The following is a 15,587-nucleotide window of genomic DNA, read 5'->3' on the forward strand; positions in this document are numbered from 1 at the left end:
GGAAAGAGCCAGAGACAGCATGCCGGGGGGGAGTCCCATGGCCCTTGGAGAGATCTCCCTTTCCATTTCTAACAGATGGAGGGGAGAAACCTAACAGCACAGCTTGCATTCCTTATTAGTGAAAGGGAGCAAGAGTATAGCAGCACTTTAATGACTAACAAAATTTGTGGCAGGGCATGAGCTTTCATGAATGACTGTTCATTTCTTCAGATATCAATCAATCATTTTATTTCTACAGTCCTTAGACCAGTCATACAAAAAAGAAGTACACCTTTACTAAAGCCATAAAATGGTATGAGTTAAATTTGTAAATTTAACCCCCAAATGTAACAAATCAAAGAAAGTGGATGTATGTATAATGAAAAACTGAAAATAAACATATTAAAAAAAGAAGTACACCTTTACAATATTCCAAGATTTTAAGATACATCAGTGACACATTAAAAGCAAATTAAAATTTAATCTAATATCAAACAACTATATCTAACTAGCTACCTTAGAGTTTCCATGATCTGAGTATCACCATACAGAAACTGGCTACTTGGTGGGTAATTTTGGGGTTTCTATCAGATAGAAGAAACTCGAGTCTAGCTTTTTCGGAAAGACCCAGAATTTGTTCAGTCAGCAGAGTGATTTTATTACACGCCACCTTATAATACGGACATCTAGAAAACATGTGCTCTGTAGTCTCAACCTCCCTTAATGGGCAGGTACAAAGCCTTTCTGAGAAAGGAGTATTCTTGTATTTTTTCATTTCTTCAGATAAAGCTGGAATATGAGACCATTTGTCTTTATATCTCGGAGAGTGAAGTGTTTTCAGATGCCAAATGACAATAGCAGACATTGGTAATAAGAAACCTAGGTCTCAATTCAGTCCAGGAGTTTGCATTGTCTTGAGCCTCATGATCAGTTGCAATTCAGCCGTCTCTCTTTCTAATCTCCCTTTGAAATTCCTTTGTAAGAGAACTGCTGCTCTTAGGAGAGCAACTGAATGCCCTGGAAGGTTAAAATGTTCATGCACTGGCTTTTGAATGTTGTGGTTTCTAATAGTAGTAGAAAGAGTAAGAGTCTAGTAGCACCCTTAAAGACTAACACAATTGTGGTAGGGTATGTGCTTTTGTGAGTCACTGCTCACTTCTTCAGATTTTTTTCCATTTATTCTTTGCATCCTCCTGGACTGAATCCTCCTGTACCAAATTGAGACCTAGGTTTCCTGTCTCATTACCAATGCTGATCACTCCATGCCTCTGTATATCATACCAATGCTGAGATCTCCACCTGTCTGTATATCACACCTAATCCAATCACGCCTGCTATTGCCATTCAGCATCTGAAATCATCTTTATAAAGTGTATATCTCCAGTACCTTATGTTACATTTCATGGCACACATGGCCCAGCCTGACAAAGTGACATTTAAGTCAGATCCAGCCCTTGTAACAAATGGGTTTGACACCTCTGCTCTAGTTATTTCAAGAAATATATTTTTATTACTTCATACAACTACAGAATGATTTGACATTTCATAGACATTGTGCTACAATTGCTATGAGGGAGATACTGTGTTGTCACTGATCATTCATAACTTGCACAGCAGAATCCTGATTATATTATTATAACTAACAATAAGTTACTGATTTACATACACACCTTATCATAATATGTGCATAGCATATTGCTTCAAAAACTTTTTAAAATCCAAAGTCTGAAGATACATGAAAAACTATAAACAGTGAATATGGACAGTCCCATTTTACAATTGAAATAAAGCCCTTTCACCAAATATGAATACATAACTCCTCTTATATTATGAATATTCTCAGGGATTTTCACTGCATCTGATAGAATGCCTATAAGTAATTTTTAAAAGTTATTGATATGCTAATGATAAATGGTGGATTCCACCCAGGGATAGACAAACTGCCCAAAGTTTGAATTGTTACTGAATCATCCATTACAAGTGAAACCAGCAAATAAATTGCTTTTCAAACATTCCCATTGACATTTCTTGCACTGCTACTTGGGAATGGTAGGATGGGGGAAGACAGCACATTCCATAGGAAACCATGTGATGCATCTTCTCCTTCCCCGTATGATGCCTTGTCCCTTGCTTCGTATTTACCAGTCAGTGCCGGATTTACGCATAAGCTAAATAAGCTACACCTTAGGGCCTCGCAATCTGCTGGAGCCTCGAATAAAAACACAATATAAAAATGATTTCAAATATTAAAAAGGCGTATATATTTTAAATTTTTCTGAGACCAGCTGATGTAATTTAAAACAGTAGGGGGCCTCTGGGTTTTGTATAGCTTAGGGCCTCAGCAAGTCTAAATCCGGCCCTGACCGGCATGGATCGGCTCATGGAAGAAAAGGCAGCAGTAGCAGTAGCAGCTTTGTCAGTGTATGTAATTACAGTTATAAAAATGGCAAGTAACCTTCAGCAATCCAGACATTTATTTTAGATTAATATTATAAACTGGGAGAAAATCCTTATTATGAGTCCATGACTTCACTATTCTAATCAACATTTCTATTGTATTAACAGGTTCCTCATAAAAATGTTATAAACAATTGTCTGATAACACATTAATGCATCCTTGCAGTTTTGTTACTGGTTCTATCCTTGACAATATTTATTTTTTATTAACTCTAGGATGCTCTTGCTGCATTGTTCCATGTCCTACCTTCTGCTGCTGCTGCCATTTAGTTCCTGGACCCAGAAGTTGCCCACTAGAGATGAAGAACTTTTTCAGATGCAGATCCAGGACAAAACTTTTTTCCATGATTCATCAGTAATCCCAGATGGAGCTGAAATTAGCAGCTATCTCTTCAGAGAAACACCCAAAAGGTATTTGGGCTATCTTAAAGTATCAGTGAAAGGAACTGTTGTTGAAACTGCATAATTATCTCATCATACTTGCAAAAAAGTTTCACATTTTATACCATGGGGTATATATTACATGCCAAATTTCTGTATATCTTGTGGTAAAAATGTCCCACAATATATTTTGTTGTTGTAGCAGTAATTATTGTGTTTCAAAACACCCAAAAAGCCAGAGCCAGAAAACACATTTTCAGACAATGTAGAGAATGCTTTGTTTGAGTAGTTTCACCCTCAAATCAATTCTTTTAAAAGCTGCTCATATCTGGAGCATTTTTGTACCCTCAGAATATATTCTCTATGATCAGGTTATCAGGAATGGTCATCAGGCTGTCTGGGTGGGGGCTGTATCTCTCCCTAGTACTTAAGATGTTTCCCTGGATCTGTGTCTTCTGTTAAAACAAAAAACAAAAAACAAACAAACAAAAGCTCACTAGCATTTTTGTACCCTAATACATTATGTGAGCTGGTGTAAAAAAGCAATCCAAGTGTCAAAAGCAAATAATTTCAGGGATTGTTTCATACCTCAGGCTTTCCCCCCCCCCAGGAAAAAGCCTATAAGTGGTAAGAGGTTAGAATTATAGAATCATAGAGTTGGAAGGTATCTCCAGGGTCATCTAGTCCAACCCCCTGCACAGTGCAGGAAATTCAAATACCTCCCCCCACCCCCAGCGACTCCTGCTGTATGCCCAGAAGAGGGCAAAAAACCCCCACAACAACACAAAATCTCCCAGGATCCCTGGCCAAACTGGCCTGGAGAAAATTGCTTCCTGACCCCAAAGTGGCAATCAGCATTTCCCTGGACATGTAAGAAAGGTCCACGCGAACTAAGCACTGATGCAACCCTTCCTGCCTTCCCTCTCTTGATCTGCCTAAGTTCACAGAATCAGCATTGCTGTCAGATGGCCATCTAGCTTCTGTTTGAAAACCTCCAAAGAAGGAGAGCTTACCACCTCCCAAGGAAGCCTGTTCCCCTGAGGAACTGCTCTGCCAGGAAGTTCTTCCTAATGTTTAGCCAAAACCTCTTTTGTTTTAATTTCAACCCATTGGTTCGGGTCCGACCTTCTGGGGCAGCAGACAACAACTCTTCACCATCCTCTATATGGCAGTCCTTCACGTGCTTGAGGATGGTTGTACTTTGTGTGCCTTTCTTTTTACTAACATGCAGGTGACAACATTGTAGAGGACAAAAGGACAAAAAAGTGCACTGGGGGTCAATGCTCCCTCTAAGCTGTGGAGTCTTGTGAGCAAAAGTTCTACTTTGTGAGCTACTGGCATTAAAGTTGTGATTTGGCTACTGAATAAATCAGTTTGCTCTGGAGCCATCTTTCCTGAGCTAAGAGAAAAAACATGTGAGCCAGATGCTAAAAAACTGAGCTACCTCACACTAACTCAGCTTAGAGGGAACACTGCTAGGAGTGGAAATTTGCCACTAACATTATTACAAGGACTAAAGTGAGTGGGAGTTGATCTGGAGCTCTAATACTTTGAGATCAAAAACTTTCTCAATCAGAGCTGTAACCTTTAAATGTATGTCTAGATGGTGTTAGACACCTCAGAGGCTGCACCCGCTACACCCATCTTCCTTCCTGGTATGTTGGTGTGGTTGTAGTGAAATAGGCACCTATTGGCATTGTTGGTGGGCATATAAATTCATAGAGTAATTCTGATGCCCAAATCAGTGAGATTGTCTCATATAATATACCATTCAAGGCTGAAGTTTTACTTTTGAATTTTTGACTGAATAGGGAAATCTCAACGGAGAAAAAAGAGCTAGTGGCATTGTTATGTACTGCTGCAAAATTGGTAATTGCCCAAAAATGGAAGAGTTCTGTACCACTACATAGAGACCACTGATACCAATTTTTTTTAAATTTGTGCCTTTTAGAAAATGTGGCCACAAAAATTCAAAATACATTATCGGGTTCTTATTCTACTAATTTTAAGGTTGTGTGGTTTCCCTTTTTAAGCTTTGTGTCTCGACATGACCAGACGATAGATATTGGATTGGACTAAATTGGTTAATAAACTGACTTGCCTGAGTTATTACCCTACCCACAAAGAATAAGTTGTGATGGCCTTGGGAGAGAAGGATTGAATGTTATTAAATTGACTTGCCTGAGATATTTCCCTTTCCGCAAAGAACAAGTTGTGATGGCCTTGGGAGAGATGGAAATCTTGTTATATTGAATATTTGGCATTTCCTTTATGCGGTATATTTGTATATTTAGATTTGTTATCTTACATTTGGTATATGAATTTTGTAATTTATTGGGTTGAATAAAGAAATATTTTAAATTAAAAAGTTATTACCAGGACTATAAAAACTATTAAGATACAGATATAAATTTTCTACTGATAAACAAATGTTGTGAGTAGCCTTCAAAAACAAAAGCCCCCCAAAATCATAAAATGTTTTCAAATGGTAATCACAATCTGAACATGGACATCTATAAACTTTCCCCCATAGTTTTAATTTTTTAGTTCAGCGATCTGAGACTACCAATAGTCTCATATTGCAAAAGTCATGCCACGTTAAAAAAACTAAAAATTTAAAATGAGGAGGAACTGGAGCTTGTACACCAATGAAGGGTGGAAGATGGTGGAAGGTACAGAATGGGTGGAATGACCTCAATGTGGGCAGGGGAGTAACCTCAATCAATCAATAAACCTTTAATTGCATATACAACATTAAGATCAGAAACAGAAAGTGACACAGTCAACTAAAAAACTGGAATAATTATAAAATCATGAAACGGAGTTTCCCAAATTTTTCACTCTTATCACATCAACTAAAAAATTAGCCACTGCCACTGTAATCTCTGCTGTTGTATCATTCAATAGAATTTGACATTTTCTTTCATTAGAAAGGTGATATTTACCATGCAACCAAGAGTTTAACCATTTTTCCCTAGCAGATACATACAACGAACAGTCCAGCAGTATGTGATCAATTGAATCAAGAGAGCTTGAACCACAGTCACATCTCCGTTCATACTTAGGAATATTATGACACCTACCATACAGTAGTTTTGATGGAAAGGCATTTACTCGAGCAAGGGAAAAAGCTCTTCGATGGCAAGGCTATCCAAATTATACAAATACTGGGGAATACATCCCACATCATTCTTAAGATTTAATGAAGCTGAAGAGCAGACAGGGGGATGAAAGGGCTGCAGTTTTTGAAACTCAATAGCTAAAAGCCTCTGTTTGATTGTATTAAAAATATACGCTTCAGAAGAGAAAGCTAACTCCTCCAAGGAGAGGCCCAAAGATGTTATTTTGGATCGAATATTCAAGTCCCAAGAGGTACTATGAATTTCCTTTAACAGAGGGAGTAACCTTTGGGGGCGGCAAAAAGGGCAGGGGGAATCTGTATGCTTTTGAACAACCTTCAACTTGGAAGCAAAACAAGGGAAAAATCAGCACAAAAGCACTATCAGAAAACCCTGGGAAACTGACCAGAAAGCGAACTGAGTGCTGAAGGGAGGAAAATCAATGCAGAATGACAAAGAAAACCTGATGGACATGCACGGTGAAAGCGAGGCAAAATACCCATGCATAATAGGCCAGTAGCCCATCAGGATTTTCACATTCATTTGTTTTAGCAATGAGAGGTCTACTAGGATCACTAAAATAAGATATGAAAATGGGAAACAAGCTCTTTTGAACACTTGCTTTTATAAATGCAGAGATCACATTCATTTTTGTACATTTAAGAAACAATCATTTCCATAAAATATTCCTTATTTTGCCCTAATAATAATAAATTATTACTGTGGAGTTCTTCATATGACTGGGTTCCATTGAATAAGGAAATGTGAAGAGCTACAGGATGCCTACTAAGAAACTTGATATATAAACAGATACGTCACATTTAGCCTCAAATAAAAACCACAAAGCTTGAATTTTACAGTAAGCAAACTTTTAAGTGAACATTAGTTACTATTCGATTGATTTCTTGCAGAAGTTTGAATTGTATTCTTTTTTAAAATAATGTGGTTTCTTGGAAGTGAAAGTATACTGTAAAGAATGTAATGCATGCATTAATCTTTCCATAGATTTTTCTTTGTGGTGGAGGAAGATAACACACCCTTGGCAGTTACAGTAACTCCATGTGATGCTCCTTTGGAATGGAAACTAAGTTTGCAGGAGCTTCCAGAAGAATCCAGTGGTGAAGGCTCAGGTAAACAACAGAAAGCCAGAGGAAATTCTAGTTTTATGCCTGGTATGAATCAGTAGGGCATGGAGAGTATTTCATGTAAAATTACCATTTTGAAGGTATCAGAATCAGTAGTGATACAGAACTAGTTTTTCATAGTCTGTTGCTACATTTTATAGTTATCGCATAAAAAGTAACTCTGTGTAAGCCAGTTTCTGATTTTTGAGGGTCAATTTCCACAAGATGGAGTTCAAAGGATAGGACAGGCTGGGGACCGTAGACCCAAACTGTAAATTCCACCAGAGTAATATGTCATTTGCATGTTTTCCTTTTTTCCCTCCTTTGCTTTCCCCACTCTTGATTGGACTGTCGAACATGTAAAGAAAAAGCCTCAGCTTTTTCTCCCCCATGCTGTTAAACTGAACAGAAACAATCTGGGAAGGAGCTATTTGGCTCATTGCAGAAAACCACATGGCCACATGGTCTTCCACAATGGGTTGAATTGTTCATTTCCCAAACTGTTTTTGTCTGGGGTAATAGTGTAGGGGGTCAAAACTCCTACTGTATATGTGGCATGGTCTAATCTGGAGAAGATACAAAATGCACAGGAGGAGAGAAATAAGGTATGGCTCTGATTCTCTGAGTTCACAGGTTGGGTCTGTGGTTCCCACCATATAAATTCTGACTCATGAAAATCAACCCTGAGAACTATGAAGCCTTCTCAGAGGTATGCAGAAAGAGCTGGGATAAACTGTAGGGACACACGTGTGCACACAGAAGCCTTTGGCTATGAGGTACTTTTATTGTTTAATTATCTCTTTATGTAATTTTTGCAAAGCAAGGTGAAAAGGTAGTAAAAAGAAACCAATATTGTGGAAGTTAAAGAACATCAGTGTTACTCTGTGTTATGGGGGGAAATACAAAGCTTATTCCTAGAAATCAGACTACTTGGTGCAGGATAGGAGTAATAATGTATTGTGTAAGAACTGGAATAATCTATGAAGATGCTTTATATACAAAGGTTCTCCCAAAGTTTTCAAGGAAATTGGGAGAGCCTGTTCCCTGTGTCATCTCAAGAATATTAGGTGGTAGTTTAGGACAGAGGATTAGGAAATTGAGGAGCCTACAGGGGAAGGTGGCGTTATCACTATATTACCCAAGCCTCCAGGTTTGGAAAAATGTTCCACTGTCTTCTTCTGATTGTGTGATTGCTCAGGGTCATTCTCCGTCAGCAAATTATTGGTATTGTGCTTTAAGGCCAGATTTATATGTACAACACATATGGGTGGCCATTTGTAACACAAGTAATGAAGTAAATAAAAATAAATAACCATGTGACAGCAATGCCAAGTAGTAAGTGGATGTATGAAGCCACTTCAACTCCCCCTCCCAGTTTTATTTTGTGGAGCTATGTGGTTTTATTAGAAACAGCCCACATACATGATTGTATGTGTGAATTGGGTTTAGTGTATAGTATGAGCATGTACAGATTAAGTATATATTAAGAATCCTGAACCATTTGCTTTTTCTTCAGTTGTTATGAAATTCATATGGAGAGACTGATGGGAGTATTAGACACTTCAGCAACTGAGTTAGAATATGTCATATAAATGTGTAATAAAGAAAATTATAGTGTCATATGCCCCCTAAATCATCTTAGTATAGCAATAGGATACATTTATATACCCTACTACATCTGTAAAAATGTAATATATTAATATGATGGCAGTGTTGTTTATTCAAAAGTTGAATGATTTATAAATATGCCAGCCAGTCATTATGATTGCCTTTCAAGGAACAGTTGATTTCACATCTAAGTTGTATTTATTTTCTCTTTGAGACTGCCTTTCAAAAACGTCTTTGTTCTCTAGGTGAACCAGAGCCACTTGAACAGCAGAAACAACAGATTACCAATGAAGAAGGAACAGAATTGTTCTCATACAGAGGAAATGATGTTGAGTATTTTGTGTCCTCTAGTTCACCCTCTGGCTTGTACCAGCTGGAACTCCTATCAACAGAGAAAGACACACACTTCAAAGTATATGCCACCACAACTCCAGAATCAGATCAACCCTATCCTGAATTACCTTATGATCCAAGAGTTGATGTCACTTCTCTTGGACGTACAACTGTCACTTTGGCATGGAAACCAAGCCCTACAGCTTCATTGCTGAAACAGCCAGTGCAATATTGTGTGGTCATTAATAAAGAACATAATTTCAAAAGTCTCTGTGCTGTTGAAGCTAAACAGAATGTTGATGATGCCTTCATGATGGCTCCCAAACCAGGTCTGGACTTCAGCCCCTTTGACTTTGCCTATTTTGGATTTTCTTCCAACAGTAATTCTGGCAAAGAGCGTAGCTTTTTAAAATCTTCATCAAAGTTTGGGCGGCATATCTACTCCAAGCCCAAAGTTGACCTGGAAAAGATTTGCATAGGAAACAAGAACATCTTCACCGTGTCCGAACTGAAACCAGATACACAATATTACTTTGATATATTTGCTGTAAATGTTAACACAAATATGAGTACTGCCTATGTTGGCACTTTTGCAAGAACCAAAGAGGAAGCCAAGCAGAAGACAATTGATCTCAAAGATGGGAAAGTTACAGATGTGTTCATCAAGAGAAAGGGCTCTAAGTTTTTACGTTTTGCTCCAGTATCATCACACCAAAAAGTTACGTTCTTTGTGCATTCATGTCTTGTTGCAGTACAGCTCCAAGTCAGAAGAGATGGAAAGCTTCTGTTGTCTCAAAATGTTGAAGGTGTCCGTCAGTTCCAACTTAGGGATAAGCCAAAAGCTAAATACCTCATTCGACTGAAAGGAAATAAGAAAGGAGCCTCCATGTTGAAGATTTTGGCTACTACAAGGCCTAATAAGCAGTCATTTCCGTCTCTTCCTGAAGACACAAGAATTAAAGCCTTTGATAAACTTCGCACTTGTTCTTCAGTCACAGTGGCCTGGTTAGGTACACAAGAAAGGAATAAATTTTGTATTTATAGGAAAGAAGTGGATGACAATTATAATGAGGAGCAAAAGAAAAGAGAGCAGAATCAGTGTCTGGGGCCAGACTTGAGGAAGAAGTCTGAAAAAGTCCTTTGTAAATATTTTCACAGCCAGAACCTACAGAAGGCAGTTACCACAGAGACAATTAAAGGACTGCAGCCTGGTAAATCCTACTTACTAGATGTTTATGTCATAGGACATGGAGGACACTCTGTGAAGTATCAGAGCAAATTGGTGAAAACAAGAAAATTCTGTTAGTGATGTTCAATGGAACATTATTCAATATTAAACATACAGATCGACTACTTACAAAGCTGAGGAGTTGTGAACTGTATTGGTACTATGTAGAGAAGATAACATCTATATTTATGTTTACAAAACTGATTGGGTGGAGGGGCTGAGCCTGGCAATCTTTGCTGGTAACTGACAGTTGCATTATCATGCGTCTGGTGGTCCATGCTTGATGCTCCGTAAGATATCCAAACAAGCAGGAAATTGTGAAGGAACTGCCCTTTTTGCTCCCATATTGCATGAAGTGCTTCTAAATTATTTTATTACTCAGAATGCTGAGATGTCATTAAATCACCTTGTTATTCTACACAAACAAAATTCCCACTCAACCTCTATCTCTTTGTATACTAGAGGATTATGTAAATTATTCTTGTTTGAAATGTCTATGTCCTCCATGAGTGTAAACTATTAAAAAAAATTCTTGTTAAAACACAGATCTAAAGTAAGTATTAACTGGACATGTCAGTTTTATTGCTAATGTAAATTCCTGTCTAGTTAATTTTAAATGTATGTATTTCATGTACAAAATTGTCAGACGTTATATTCCTGTACATAAAATTAAAATATTAGAGTATATGTTCCTTTTTCATCCTGGTGTTGTCAAATATGTCTATGTATTTGTAGAACTCTGAATACATTTTGAGTATCAGTAAACATTTTATATCTAAAGATCACTAAAGTTAAGCTACTAATATCTCAGAAACTCTTTAGACTCTATAGATAAGCCATTGAACACAAGGTGGTCTTTTATCTTTTACTTCTGAACTTTTTACAGTTAATAGGATCAACTGCCTGTATAAGTATTAGGAGAATAACTGGGCAATCCTAAACAAACAGACTTACATTCTTCTAAACACATGGATTTCAATGGCTATAGAAGGGCATAAGAGAGTTACTCCTAAACAGAATTATAACTCTGGAGTCAATGTCTTTGAGGGTGATGTGCTTAGAAGGGTGTAACACTATTTAGTAATGTACTATAAAATTCCTAGTGAGGCTTAAAGTTTTGGGGGTCTGTTATGTTTTATCTTTCTCTTATTTTCTATTAATGCATAATAATGTCTTGGCCAATTTTCTGGGTGTAATCCGGTATTTAATTAAATACATTGACATCCCACTGATTTAAACTAGATTTAATTTATTGCAATTATGTTTTGGATTATACCTAGTAATTTATAATCTCAACTCACATACACAATACACAAATGGCTGGAAGGCAGATGAGCTTTTTTCTGTGCTTTTTCATAGAAATTAATTTGATTAAAACAGTTCTGAACCAGGTAGCCTTTTCATTTATTTTATGAGGACCAGTGCTAGCAATTATTCTCCAGATGTTTTGAATAGTCAACCAATTCTGACTGCAATTCCAAAAACATTTTGCCAAGTCCCATTGAATAAACTTGGACTGAAGTATGAACTTTTCCATCTAGTGACACTTTCACACACACTCAGTGCACTTTCAACCCATTTTCCATGCACTATGCAACTGGATTTTACTGTATAACATAGCAAAATCCACCCACAAATGATAAAAGCATGAGAGCATAAAAGAAGCCAATGGTGGATCAGGCCAATGGCCTACCCAGTCCAACACTCTGTCACACAGTGGCCAGAAACACTAAGTGCCACCAGGAGGCCCACCAATGGGGACAGGACACTAGAATCCCTCCCACTGTTGCCCCCCCCCAAGAATACAGAGCATCACTTGGCCCAGGCCAAGAGTTCGTATCTATACCTTGTGGCTAACAGCCACTGATGGACCTCTCTGCTCCATATATTTATCCAATTTCCTCTTCAATCTATCTGTACTTGTAGACGCCGCCACTACCTGTGGCAGTGAATTCCATGTGTTAATCACTCTTTGGGTTAAGAAGTACTTCCTTTTATCCATTCTAACCCAACTGCTCAGCAATTTCATTGAGTGCCCATGAGTTCTTATATTGTGAGAAAGGAAGAAAAGTACTTCTTTCTCTGCATGCTCTATCCCATGCATAATCTTGAAAACATCTATCATGTCACCCCTCAGTCATCGTTTCTCCAAGCTAAAGAGCCCCAAGCACTTTAACCTTTCTTCATAGGGACAGTGTTCCAACCCTCTATCATTCTAGTTGCCCTTTTCTGCACTTTTTCCAATGCTATAATATCGCTTCTGAGGTGTCCATTTAACATGGATTGAAAGTGCATTGTTGAGTGTATGTGAAAGTTGGTGGAGATTGCTCTCTCAGGCTACAATCTTAAGTGATCTTACTAAAAATTCAGAACCATTGAAATGCAGTGGGACTTACTTTTGAATAATAAGCAAGCATTATAAGACTACCAGTTAATAGTGCTATGGCCTTCTTAACCCATTGACTTCAATCTGGGGTTATATTGCAGTATCATATTCTACTTACATGGAAGGAAATGTCACTGGGGTGTGCACAAAAAATAGTATTTTTTAGATTCAGGTATATTGGACCTGAAAAATATCAGTATTTCTGATATTCTTGAATTGCCAGTACTGGCATGGTATTCAAATTTCGGATTGTTCGGGAATCCAGAATTTTTTTTTTTGCTCCATTATACCCTATAGGGCCATTATAGTCAATGAGGAATCTATCTGGGGCTATCTGGGAGCCCGGGGGAGCTGTTTTTTGAGGTAGAGGCACCAAATTTGCAGCATAGCTGCTGGTGCCTCTCCTCAGAAGAAGGTACCCCCATCCTCCATTGTTTCCAATGAGGGGGGAAAGTAGCAAAAAAAGCAAGGACAATAGAAGCCCAGCAGAACAGAATCAAAGTCCCAAAGAATCTCTGCAGTAGAAACTAAAGGTTTCTTCAGTTTTTTCTTGCAAAATGCCATCCCATCAGAACCAGTGCAATGTACAGAGGGACCAGCAATACCAATCCAATCACCGAATGCCCAGCAGAACCCAGTGCCATTGTGGCAATGCCAGCTCAACAGCACTGATGTCAAGCACAAAATCACAATCCAAGCAAGGGGGTGGGTTGCAAGCCCAACAGAACCAGTGCAATGTAGTGCCCAGCCAGCAAAACACAGTGCCACTGTGTCAATACCAGTTTCACAACAAATCCAAGCAAGGGGGGGTGCAAGCCCAGCAGAATCAGTGCAATGTACAGTGCTCAGCAGAGCCTAGTGCCATTATGGCACTGCCTGCTCAACAGGACTGATATCAAGCATAGAATCACAATCCAAGCAAGGGGGTTGCAAGCCCAACACAACCAGTTTAGTGTACAGAATGCCCAGCAGAACCCAATGGTACTGTGGCACTGCAAGCTTAAAAGGATTGATCTCAAAGCACAAAGTCTCAGATATCTCAGAGACAACAAATCCAAACAATGGGGGGGATTTGCAAGCTCTGTGCAAGAAAATGGAACACAAAAGAATGAGGGCAAAGGAAGAAAACAGCTTCTTGAAACAGGCAAGACTAGTTTGAAACTGACAAGAACAGTGGGGAAGCCCATAGAAACCCCAACACAGAAACAAAAAAGAAAAGCAAAAACAGTCTTCCCAGAAAATCCCAGATATATGCAGGATTATTTCAAGATTCCCCCCCCTGGTTTTCTTTTTCAAAAGTCCCGGATGTCTTTGAGATGCTGAAATACACACATACACACACCCCAACAAGGTATTTATTGGATATATTTTTGACTCAGGTGTATCTGAGTGCACACCCCTAAATGTCACTGAATTCAATGGGGCTTCCATATAAGTAAATATTTTATATATGGATGTTACGAGATTTCCCTTTGGTTCAAAATTCAGTTATTCAATTAGACAATATTCACATACTGTGTAAAAAATAAATAAATAACTAGTCTCCAAATATTTAATCTGCAAATTTACTGGAGCTGCAATCAAAATATACTTACCTATAAGTACACTGTAGTTTCCAGTCGGACTTCCAGTTTATCTCAATACAAGATTTCACAATAGAATTGGGAATCCTGGCCACAATTAAACACTTTTTAGGTCTCATGGCTTTCATTGGGATAATTAAACGTATTTTAAAATCTCATATTGAGATAATTGGGCATTGTCTGGATCATGCCATTTATTATTAATCTTTTAAATGTAGAAATAACATTAATATAAAAGACTAATTACATATAAATTTAAAAATAGAACTGGAATGATATGTGCATATACTAGTCACTGTACAACTTGTTGACATGAGACTCACTTTTGAGAATACTGTTATTTTTCTAGACAGAAAGACAAAATGTCTTATTCCTTTGGCCACATGCAATAAACATTTACTACTATTAGTATTCCTTGTCCTCCCTCCTGGACTCATGACCCTCCTGCAAAAATGATGTGACCCACAGTTTGACATCCAGTAGCATACACAAAAATATGCTTCATTCACTGAGATGACTGGAATGTTTCTTGGACAGGAACAAAGGAGGGAGGGAAGAAGCTTGGGGTTCTTTCTTCCATAAACTAAAGGTGAAGCTATATGAAGCTACTCTGTTCTTAGTCAAACCATTGGAAAGGCTTTTTGTCTATTCAGAATGGCTTTCTCAGTACCTATTACCTGAGATGTTTTTAACAGGAGATGCTAAGAATCAAACCTATTTGGGCACATCCTCATACAACAAACCACAAAAGTAGAATCTTAAATTAACAATTGGTTTTTCCTGATAGCTGATACCTTCTTGGAGTTTAACTAAGGATTAATTTCTATTGTAGCCAGGAAGGATGAAAAATCTGTAAGAAGATGTGCAAAAGAACCCAGGAGCACTACAGTTTTAATCATCGAAAACTGAGCATCTTGTTCAAAGTGTGAAATTAATGAAGTCGATTGTTTGCCATATCCCTCTCTGTAATTTAATTCCACTTGATTTCAGCTGAAGATATTATACATCATTGGGTGAGAAAGATACCTTGGTTTTCCTCAATCCACTTTCAGTGCCAAACTATCATGCACTTCATTCTATCACATCACTTAATATTATCTCTGGCTGTTGTGGTTATCATGTGTGACATCTGGTGTAAATACAGAATCATGTAGATGGAATGTCATTCCCTTGAAGTTAGTGGCAAAATTCCCATTGATTTTAATGGAGCCAATGTTTTACACTTGGACTTTGTCTTTGGGAACACATTCAGTGTCTGAGGAGGATCCAGTTCAATATGTATATTACAGCCAGAATGTGACATATTGATTCTATAAAGCACAGTATAATTCATAGGACAGTTCTAAATAGAATTATTATGTAGTTTAATACGAATTTATCTTGCTCTTT

At 37.9% G+C, this 15,587-nt stretch overlaps 1 protein-coding gene across 1 annotated transcript in view; it reads left to right on the forward strand.

The window, feature by feature from the left end:
* Nucleotides 1–10,728, forward strand: part of NDNF (neuron-derived neurotrophic factor) — a 49,960-nt gene extending 39,232 nt beyond the window's left edge. Inside the window, exons 2-4 of the mRNA XM_015417096.1 lie at nt 2,653–2,847; nt 6,942–7,066; nt 8,914–10,728. Coding sequence (XP_015272582.1) covers nt 2,654–2,847; nt 6,942–7,066; nt 8,914–10,307 — 1,713 coding nt within the window. The 5' untranslated portion in view covers nt 2,653 and the 3' untranslated portion in view covers nt 10,308–10,728. The remainder of the gene's footprint in view (nt 1–2,652; nt 2,848–6,941; nt 7,067–8,913) is intronic.
* Nucleotides 10,729–15,587: the final 4,859 nt, after the last annotated feature.

Source organism: Gekko japonicus, unplaced genomic scaffold, assembly GCF_001447785.1.
Source record: "Gekko japonicus isolate JY-2015 unplaced genomic scaffold, Gekko_japonicus_V1.1 scaffold814, whole genome shotgun sequence".
NCBI lineage: Eukaryota > Metazoa > Chordata > Lepidosauria > Squamata > Gekkonidae > Gekko > Gekko japonicus.